Source organism: Trichosurus vulpecula, chromosome 8 (genome assembly GCF_011100635.1).
Source record: "Trichosurus vulpecula isolate mTriVul1 chromosome 8, mTriVul1.pri, whole genome shotgun sequence".
In the NCBI taxonomy this organism is placed as follows: Eukaryota; Metazoa; Chordata; class Mammalia; order Diprotodontia; family Phalangeridae; genus Trichosurus; species Trichosurus vulpecula.
Genome location: NC_050580.1, coordinates 104,182,532 through 104,193,996, shown reverse-complemented (window position 1 = coordinate 104,193,996; position 11,465 = coordinate 104,182,532). Strand labels below are relative to the sequence as shown.

Below are 11,465 nucleotides of genomic sequence, written 5' to 3'. Positions count from 1 at the left end.
AACATCTTAAAGACTCATTTATCTGTGCATATGAAGTTTTTTATACAACTACATGAATTTCAAAGTCTCAGATAATTAGCTTTTCAAAATGAACGAACTTAGCAGTTATGAAAGCTTTTTTTCCTTGTGATTAATAAGTAAAATATTTGAATGGTTAGAAGCAAACCAAAAATATGTGCTAATAAATAACCTAATGATGTGCTTGTTCTTGGAAGACAGGGAACAAATGTAAAAAACATTCTTTTAAAACTACATTGGAAAACCTACATGACTTCAAAAGATTCTCCCTAACATTTTAGCATTTGACCTAGGAGTAGATGAAGCATGTGTTTAGAAATTTGCATGAGATTTGACCCCACTGACATTCTTAAGTAGATAGTTACAGGAATGTAGCATTAGCTTCGTTAAATAACAAAAGCCAACGGTATCATATGTCCTATTTTTAATTCTCATTGAAAATACTGCTTGCCCATTGTGTAATCTTGGACTCGGTCCAATTATATAGCAAAGCTTGCAGACCTATTTTAAATTATTCTGTACCAAGCTGAAAAAGACACATTCAGAACTCTTAATTTGTTATTGATATACATTATAGACCATCTTTTATTAGCTTAGAGCTAAATAACAGTCTGTTTTTAGGCCTTCTGTAGCTTATTTAAATTTTCTATTCACTTTGAAAAACTAATGTGTAGTTAGACTAATGATTAAAAAGACCTTAGGATTCCCCAGTAATCTTTTCTACTATTACTGTTTTAGAACTGAAAACCTGTAAAGGTGACTACCAAAATGATACACACTTAAAAAAAAAAACCAGACAGCCTTTTATTGTTCAGGAATATTGCTACATTTATTTTGCTCCTGCTGGCCAAGAAAGATTGGCTATGGCTTCTTTTTGAAAACATTGTGTACAATATAGGTGGTTTTTATCATCTGAAAGTAAAAGCAGTCTACCATGAAATCTTTTTTCACAAATCTATTCAGGTTCTTCCTCTTCTTCAGATTCCCAGGTGAATCCTTAAAGAGAAATTTAGCTTATTTTTTATGTGATTTTAATGTATTTTCAAATATATATATGTGTGTGTATGTGTTCATGTACATAATATGTGTGTATGTATGTATATGCTTATGTAGTATCTTCATAATTCTGTTTTTTAAGTATTTCTTTTCTCTCCCCAACACTCTCCATTGAAAAACAAATATGCACACTCGAAACACTTAAAAAAAAAACTTCATTTTTAGTCTTGATATAGCATGCAAAAGGCCAATGTGTAGAATTTCCATGAAGTTAATTACATACTTTATGGGTTGTTGGATCTCTAAAACTGCTAAAAATAGAATGCTGAACAACACCTAGACAAATAGCAATCTTGTGGTAGAACTTAGAATTCAGAAACAGTACTAAAGATTAAAATAAAATATGGCCAAAGTGAAAGTTGGACCACAGTCTAAAATAGGAATTATAAAAGCTTAAATTCATTATGTTGTTTTGATGATCTTCTACTTATCCACTTATTTTGAATGAATTTTAGCTTTAATATAAATTACAGCTTTAGCAAACAAATGTGAATTGTTTCGAAAAACTTATTACAGCAAGTAAAAGTAACAAAAATTGATGAATAAATCATTCATTGGTTTGTTTGGTGCTGTTCCTTTTCTGCCATTTCCTGTTGGCGAATAGTTTCTTGTGCTGTTTGCTGCATTTTCTCTAATTTTTCAAGAGTCAGAGATTTTAGCGGCAGAAGTTTGGGTTTGCACAGCACCATAGTAGCCACATCTTCCACAGACAACTGCCCTACATTTAAAGAGAAATAAACTTGAATGAATATTAAGCAAGGTGGTTTGTCCCTGAGGTTGGGACTGAAGCTGCCCACAGCATTTTCACAATAACAAAGGTATGATGAGGCCTTGGAATTCCCCATGGTCAAGTTAAATAATAATGGCTGCCAGTGGACTATGGTAAGTATTTTATGTAAAGCCAGTGAAGACCTGGTTTGAATTTTCCCCATACCTGTAGTGATAGTGTGACCAGAGCAGCCAAGGAGACGAAAGCTCTTCCAGGATAGAGTACTGCCAAATCAGTTATTGACTGGGGGAGTCAGAAGTCCTTATTCTTTGTTAATCTTTTTGACAAGTGAAAATCTAGGTGTATGATGCATTAGTGCTGGCTTGGAGTTAGGATCATGGCTTCTCTAACTTGAGACCTGAACAAGTCATTTAGCTTTGTTTCAGGCAGGTAAACTCCTTTAGACTTCTTCACCAAGTTAAATTAAGAGGCAGTAGAGGGATTAGGATTTGCATACCTGGAGGGTTACCAAACACCTGAGGTCCTCCAAAGTGCAAAATCAGTTTGGATCCTTGGTGTATATTTAGCAAATCTAGGTAGGGTCAGACAAACTTAAAAATATTGCATTCCATTTGAAGCAGGAAATGGTTAAGAGCAGTGTGAAATAGTGAGTTATTCTCAGAGCCAGGACGACGTGGATTCAAGTTTTGCCACTGACATACAGGCTGTCTGATCCCGGGCAAGTCACTGAACCTCTCGTGTTCTAGGCAACTCAAAAGATAGAAGTTGTCAACTTGCAAATGGTAGGACTTTCCTCACCTGAGAGCTCCCTCTGCAATGAATACAAATATAAAAGTAAGGCAGTTACTGCTTTCAAGGAGGAACTTTAAGGTTTCGCATTCAGTGAACTAAGTCCAGTCCCTATCCCTATTTCTATTATTGAGGCATATCCAAAGGAAGACGAGGGTAAGAAGGGGGTTTAAAACCACCTCCCACCCAGTAACTGAGAGTCTAACTTGGAGCCTTAGAGAGCTGCCTGGAACACTGATAAGTTAAAATGACTTTCCTAAGGTCACAAAATAGATGTAAAAGACAGGACTTAAATGAACTAGGTTTTCCAGATTCCCAAGGACAGCCCTCTCTCTAGTAAGCCACACTCTCATAATTCTAAGAGTGTTAACGAAAACATGCCTTCTCCCTTTAAAGGTTGCTGACTTCTGGGTTTAAGGAATCAGGGGAGACGACTTTGACATGCAGCTATTTATTAGAAGCAATTACTGCAGAACTTGGATATACAGATAGTCCACATTTTCAAAATGTTTAAAGAGAGATTTTAGGATCACAGGATTTAGACCTTTAGAAGGGACCCTGGAGAACCAGACCTACCCACTAATTTTACAGCTGGAAACAGGCACAGATAAATAACCTGTCCAAGGCTGCACAAGCAATAATAGCAAGGCTACTCAGAGGGCAAGGGGATTCAACCTCAAGTCATGTGACCCGAAATCAAGGGTTTAAATTAAAAAAAAAATATATGCCATAACAAACATGCCTGAACAGCTTAAAAAAAGGCACTGTCACACAAACTCTTGTAATATGTAATGTAGTTCTCATAAATATTTTAAATTGCAAGAAACAAAAGCTTATAACTTAAGTATCTTAGCCAAAGGTTACAATATCAATGCAGGAAGATTTCTGGCACATCTCCCTTGATTGCTCTTCTTGGGAATCTCAGGTTTCCCATCCCCTCAAATCTGTTCAGCCAAAAAGTATTAAAAACCTAAGTTTGTTTGAAGGAGTGGGCCAGATTTTTTGTGGTGGCAGTTGTGGGAAACAATCATAAGGTCTGAAAACTAGAAGAATATTCTAATGTAGAATGCTTATTTAAAAATTCCTTGGTATATTACCTATCACTCTGTGGGGACCAATAAGTGTTATTGGTGGGGGAAACTGTAATTACCTTGCTTGGGAAGGACTTCGCGGAACATTGACTTCACCTCTGCCATATCAGAACTGCTGTATTTTCCTTTATTTTCCCTTTGAAAAGAGTAAACATTTATTAATGTTATTTTCCTGGAACAAGTTCCCAAAGCATATTTCTGTAAATGATTTTGCTCCATGAAGCAATGTTGTTAATGTAATTCAAGTCAAGAAGCAGAAGATGAAGCGTTTTCCCTGTTTACATAATTTCTCTAGAATCTTTTCATCAGTGGGTTGAAGTTACATGAATATCTTGTTCCTGGACCACTGCCTTTTTGGCAACTTTCTCTACAATTTGAGAATCTTTCTGCTTATTAATTAGTATTAATAATTTGCCATAGAATCACAGGTTAAGAGCTCAAAGGGCCCTGAATGGTCATCAAGTCCAAACCCCAAAGCTGAGGCCTACCCAGTGGCAAAATTATATTGGAAGTTCCATATCCTAAAATTTTTCCCTTCCTTCTTTAATTTCTTGTGTCAATGAAAACTTTCAATTAAAAATGAAAAGTGACCACAGGGCTTTGGCATCTCTGTCTCTGAGAGAAGAATGATTTGCAGGTGATTACAAGATAGCATTTATATTTAGAATCACCTTTACTTTCAAATTTAAGGTTGGGGGCTTAGTATCACTGAATTCCAGAAAATGGAGGACAAATAATTGCTGCAGTCCCATCTCAGTCCTAGCAGCTTTCCCATGGCTGGAGATGAAGTGGGGAGGTAAGAGGGAGAGAAGTAGGTTATGTAGGTGAAGACAGGAAATGAATGACAACAAACTGCCAGATATTCTCACTTCTAGTGGCTAACAACTAGCTATCCCTTAAAAACTGTCTTGCCTTGTAACAAGGAAAAATACATTTCACCTATAAAAACTTCTACTGGCAATATAAGGTCACAGTTTTGAAGCAGAACAATGGTAGAGTGATTAAAACAAAATAGTGAAAATTTTCTCAGTTTTCATAAAGCACACAAAAATAAGTATAAATGTGGCAAGATTAAACCCTTTAAGCTAATTAATCAGACATCATTAAAAAAGGCATGTTAATTGAACCAGACAAATAACACACATAATCATGAACATTCTGTTACAAGCATTCAAAAATCTGTCATCATCTTGAGCACATATATTGGATCACCTTGATCGGGTGCCAACTTATTATAATATATTACAAAGGTGATCTTGGACAAAGCTGACAACCCAAACAGTCTGAAGAAAGGTAATTTTTGGTACACAAAGGTGTCTCCAGATAGCCCCACCCTTTTCTTGATGATTAATTATACTGATGCAATATTACTATTCAACTTTCACAACATGATCACATTAAAGATGGGCCTGTGATTTTTACAGTGGCCAAGGTGATTTGGTCTCTGCTAGAACCTGCCTTCTCTACTCACAGCAAGTTAGTTATAATCAAATGAACCTGCTCCTAGGCCTTTTGATTTTCTTTCCTACTTATACCTTTTCCCTTCCAGGGGCCATACACTTTACCATTCCCACAACTAAACCATTTCTTCAGCACCTGTTTTAGAAATTCAGTCACAAACTGCTGGGTGGATAATATACCTACCTTCCCAAAACACGTTTACACCCCTTAATTGTGGGTGTACCCCAAGACTCTGTCCTGTGCTCTCATATTCTCTATACTCTTATTTGATGACTTCATCACCTCCAATGGGGATTTAATTATCATCTCTATGAAGATGGCTCCCAAATTTATATATCTTAGAGGCAGCTAGATGGTGCAGTGGATAGAACACCAACCCTGGAATCAGGAAGATCTCAGTTTAAATCCAGCCTCAGACACTTATTAGCTTTGTGCCTTGTGAAAGTTACTTAACCTCTGTTTGCCTCAGTTTCCTCAACTGCAAAATGAGGATAATAATAGCACCTAGCTCCCAAGGTGATTGTGAGTCTTAAAAGAGATAATATTTGTATTTAACACATTGTAGGCACTACATAAATGCTAGCTATCATCGTCATCATTATTATTACGACTAGCCCTACTCTGTAGTTTGAACTTCAGTTGTGCATTTCCATCTGTTTACTGGATATTTCAAATTGGATCTCCCTTTGGCAACTCTATTTAAATGTGTCCAAAAGTGAACTATTTTATCCACCCCTTTCCTACCCTAACAGCCCTATTTCTGTCAAGGTTAACACCATCCTTCTAATCATACAGGTTCTCAGATGTTTTCTCTAGATGTTTTATTAGACTCTTCACTGTCTCTTTTCTACAGATCCAATCAATTACTAAATTTTGTCATTTCTACCTCAACATCTTTTGTATTTGGCTTCTTGATACGCACGGGGCCGCAGTTCAGGCCTTACTTACCACTACTTCAGGCAACTGCAATAATGTTCTAATTGATCTCCCTGCCTTAGGCCTCTGCCCTCCCCAATCTGTTCTTCACAGAGCTGTCAACGTTTTTTTCTCAAGGTGCAAGTCTTAACGTGTCACAAGCCTACTTAATAAAATTAATGGGTGACTGTCACCTTTAGGACCAAATGCAAATTTCCATTTTAGGTTTTAAAGCCCTTCACAACCTAGAGCCAATCTACCTTTTCATCCTTATGTTATTTCTCTTATATTATAACCAAATTGTCCTTCTTGCTATTCCTCACAAATATGACTCTTACTTTCCATTTTGTATCTTGGTAATGGTTTCCAAATACACAGCAACAGAAATGGCGACGTCTTCATAATTCAACTCCTACTTTCACGAACAGCTAATCATTTATTATTTGAACAGTGCTACTAAAATGCTTGGAAATAACGGATTCTTTTACATAAAGTACACATTTTTCTGCTACCTTGCCTGTCCTTCTTCCTACACAGTGCCCAACATATTTCCAAGTGATTATATTTGTAATTTTACTCTATATCATTGTCCTTAGTATTCCAAGACCCTAACTGATTATGGTATCCATGATTCCCACATGTGAAAGTATGAGTGGAAACACTAATGTAGGAATGACTATTTGTCTTATGATAGTTAAGACCTATAGGTGCATTCCTCTAAGATGGTCACCCTGTTTATTCTACAGTTAATCTCTAATTTCTCAGTTTAGTTTTCTGATACTAATGTCTTTAACATCCTTTTTGCATGTTTATAATTATTATATTAATTATGGTTTTTGAGTAATTAGTTACCTATATTGTTTACTAGATTGTAATTTCTTAAAAGGCAAGATCATGCCTATCCCTGTCCATGGATGACAAATTTAGAATTCAATGCAATTAATCTAATAAGATAAAATTTAAATGAATGGAACATTTTTGCACATGAGTTAAAAACCAACTTATATGAAAAAACATACGAAGATTTTAGTGAACACAGTCAGCAGTGAAACATAGTAAAAAAGCCAATGTTATTTTAGATTGAATTAAAAGAGGTAAAGTATTCAGAATGAGGAAGATGATAGTTCTGCTCTTCTCTGACCTAGTCAAACTATATAGGGCATATCTATCCAACATACTATATTCAGTTCCGGATACTACTTAGGAAAGTCACTGCCAAGACAAAGTACATCTAGAAGAAGGTGATCAAAATGGTCAGAGGACTACAGACTAGGTCAAAAAAGGACTGGTTGAGGGAGCAAGGGATAATTATCCTGGAGAAAGGATAATTCATATGATATCTCTTTTCAAGTATCTGAAGGATGCCATGTGGAAGAGACTACATTTGTTTTACTTGGTCCCAAGTGGGCAGAAACAGGAGTATAATCAGTGGAAGCTGCAAGAGAGACAGATCTGAGCTTGATATTATGAAGAATTTCCTAACAATCTGGGGTATTTACAAGTGGAATGGGCTGCTTTAGGAGGTAGACTGTAGGCTTTCATCACTGGTGATTTTTAGGTGGAGGCTTGATGATGACTTTGTGGTTATTAGTAGAAGGGGCCTTTGGTTGGGTATGGTTGGACTAGATCCCTTCCAACTCTGATACAAGATTTCTTTAACATGGCCAGATACAAGGCCATGTACCTGTATGAAGTTATTCAGACTATCTCCCATTTAGCTGCTTTTTGCAAAGTCTGTTCCTTCTTCATGTTCAATAAGTAACAATCATACTGTACAATTTGCTATGATGTTTCTATCAATGGAAAAGACAGTCCTTGTTGCAGAGTAGTTTTAGAAGTTAAAAGATGAAGATAAACCAGATAAACATAAAGGTTACCATTAAACAAAAGTCTCCCTTTTTGACTTCAGGGAAACAAGACCAAAAACACTCTCTTGCTAGAAAGGAAATAAATCCTTTCATCTTCCTTCCAGATTATTCAAGGTAATGAGCTTTTGTTACACAGCTCCTGGGAAACTGCTCCATCAGCAAAACAGCCACATCAGCTATTCAGAAACTTAAGACGATTCAATCCAATAAGCAAGCATGTATTAAGTTACTATAATGCTCAAGGCACTCTTAAAGAATAGTTTAAGAGCAGTTTCTTACTGGATATAATTTTGCTTCCATAGCTCTGTGCTTCTTGGCTATGGTTCTACACTAACTCCAAAATATGGAACTAATTCCATTAGTCTGGCCCCATGGCCCTGGACATGTGCAGCGATCATGCACAAAGCCACTCAGCTCAGGGGGTGCTATACGGGTGGGGCATTCTTAATAAGGGAAGAACGACTTCTGAAAGGTTATTTTGGTGGGATAGGTCAAGAGTGGTATACACAAAAGTGCTGTTGTAATTGCCTGGTGCTAAAATGATACTTATACTTGCAGACACTATGTAAGCAATGTATTTTCCCCTCATTATTCATTTTTAAAATTGTTTTTCAAAAAACAAATCTGTCAAGAGCAGGGTTCAGATAATCATAGTAAAGCAACCGAAAGCCAGAAGGAATATTTTGAGACTTAAAAAACAAATTAGGTAGACACCCCTCTATTCCCATACTTAAAGAGAGCTGAGATTTCACTAGAATAGATATTTTATCCATCACCGCAAATCATAACCTCTCTACACCTTATAGAATGCTTCAAGATTAACTGTGGCTCCAGAATTCATAACCTGATACTGGTGATAAAAGCCCTTTAGGCTGGTCCTTAGATGACAGGCAACACAATCCATTGCTAGGCTCAAACTTAAAACCTTTCTAACTTGGTAGAGGGTTCCCACTGGCATAGCCTTCAAGAAGCTACAGTCACTTTTCCATGTAGGACGTTAGTGGAGATTTTAGTCCCATATGAAAGTGAAGTGTCAGTTTATTAACATACTGACCAGATACTGAACAAATGGAAGCTTTTAAATAAGTTTCTATAAAAGCAACACTCAACAAAAAGTAAAACTTTGATCATTTCTATGCCTGGTGCTTTTTTAATACGATGCCAGTAGTCCATTGCACACGATATTTTTTAAGATTGTTTTCTCTGTAAGGTCAGCCTTAAACAGGAACTAAAAGCTCACACTCCTTTGGTAAATATTTTCACAAAGTGAACATGTCTTTTGTATCTTTTAAGTCCATTTGCCTATAAGAGAGAAGCCTACTGGGCAATAGGGAAGTAGCAGTGATGCTATGTTAAGAGAAACAACTACTGAGAAAAGAAGCAGAACAGAGAAAGCAGAGATTTTCTTCCACTAATTTAAGGGAGCAGGGATGTGAATTTCCAGACTTCTTAAAAGCAGAAAATTCTAGATCTAGGAGGGACCTTATACTTAAGAGATCTTCTAGGCCAGAGATTTCCAAACTTTTCTGACTGTACACTCCTGTGAGTAAAATTTTTGTTATTTTATTTTATCCTTTTAAATTTGTTTTGTGAATGTTTCATGATATATAAATATATATATATCACATGTTAATATAGTAGGACATACAATTTATAGGGGTGTGTGTGTGTGTGTGTGTGTGTGTGTAACTTGGTAATAAGGCTGATAAAGGAGTTAGTACCAGGGGTAAGAAATGTGGCTCTACCATCTCCTTGCAGTTTGTGCTTGAACTATTAACTTTATAATCAATCCAAGGTTTCTTTGAAGGAATCCTGTAAAACCACATGTCCGTTTGGTGAGGGTTAGTTTAGTTAAAACTAGATAATATAATCCGCAAATCCACCTGACTATGAACATGTACACTGTACTATATACCACAATATGCCAAACGTGAACAAGTGAATGAGGGCACCAGTTAACCTTCCGTTCTGTGGAATTCCCACTCTTCTTTCAGGATAGCTTGCATACCACATGTGACCATGTAACACATTAACTGAGTAAGGGGATCACTATCAATCTGCGTATCAAGTATTACTAGCTCAATTTCTTAAACATTTTTAGATAAAAACTCTAAATAGAAGTTCTAATATTTCTTTCTGTTCCCCAAGTGGATCACTGCATACTATTTTTTCTTTGGTGTTAACTCATCATTTTCTAGATGAAGAGGATGAGAAAGGGTAAATGATTTGGCCAAGGTCATATAGCCGGTCTGTAGCAAAAGAGAAATTACCATAGCGTTCTCTCCATATCTGTAAATTTCATGAGTGCTCTGAGTGAAATGTCACTGAGATATGAGAGGGGGTCACAGGGTTAAGCATAATGAAATACTCCCTTCTTGGCTACCACTACCACCCCACCACATGTCCCTCCCCCCACATACCATTTCTATAGTCCTTTGAGATTTGCAGAGCACTTTGTTTTCTCACTTTGAGCCCTGTAACAATCTTATGAGGTAGGTAATATACATATTATTAACCCCATTTTACAAGTTTAAAGTTTGAGATTTTAAATGACTTGCTCATGGTCATGCAACTAAGATCAGAAATGGGATTAGAATCTAGATCTGACTTCAAGTTGGGCATTCTACCCATACGATTTGCTTGGTTTCTGAAGTGAAGATCAGGTATCTTTTTGGCAAGAGAAGGCTAATAAATGTTTCCTTAGCTATTTGGCACGCAGGGGAATAGCATCCACCACCTTTCCTTTTTACCCTTCAAATCCTGATTATGGTTAAAAATCACTTAGACCTTGGCCTCTTGCCTTGTAGCACTAGTGGAGGGGTGGTTGTAATTACCTTTAAGTGCATGGCTTCTCTATTCTTCTTGCTTAATTATGCTACTTTATTGCACTACATTCTCTTTCCAAATTGTCTCTGAATTTATGGAAAATCTTTAAGAGTCACATCTCCTCCCCTGTCCCCCTCCCCCCCTTCCCACTCCCCCCAGTGTAAAAGTGTGTACATGTAAACAAACTAACAAGTCTGTTGGTCATAAGAAGTGACAAGTTAAATAACCATTGTTGTAAAATAGGAATGGTAATGCTTAAAAGCATATTTAACATAGATCAAGTCACTGGAAATAACAAATAACGTGTGGTCTCAGAACTTATTCCTTTGGTGACATGTCTGTCTAGAGATAGTTAAATTAGTGGCTGGCCGTGGCCCTGCTGACAAAGTCATAAATTTGATTTTTCTCTTAGCTAGTTAGCTTTCATTCCATTCCAGGAATATATACTGTATGCTTCTTTCAGGCGAGTTGTCTCACAGATGGGTGCTGTTACTTACCATGGCAATGGTTGAGAAGGTGGATGCATAAGTACAAGTTCACTAATGTAAGGTCATAGATTAAGAGTTAGAAAAGACCTTGGAGATTATCCAGCCCTCAAAACGAGGCCCAGAAAAATGACCTGTCCAATGTTACATAAGAAGTATGTAGTAGAGCTGGGATTTGAATTCAGGTCTTCTGAATCAAAATCCAATTCCCTTTGCGGAAAAACTC

At 36.7% G+C, this 11,465-nt stretch overlaps 1 protein-coding gene across 1 annotated transcript in view; it reads right to left on the bottom strand.

Moving 5' to 3' along the window:
• Nucleotides 1-820: 820 nt before the first annotated feature.
• Nucleotides 821-11,465, bottom strand: part of BBIP1 (BBSome interacting protein 1) — a 33,641-nt gene continuing 22,996 nt past the window's right edge. Inside the window, exons 2-3 of the mRNA XM_036734970.1 lie at nt 3,744-3,820; nt 821-1,792 (exon numbers count right to left, since the gene is read on the bottom strand). Of these exons, the coding sequence (XP_036590865.1) occupies nt 1,626-1,792; nt 3,744-3,789 (213 nt within the window). The 5' untranslated portion in view covers nt 3,790-3,820 and the 3' untranslated portion in view covers nt 821-1,625. The remainder of the gene's footprint in view (nt 1,793-3,743; nt 3,821-11,465) is intronic.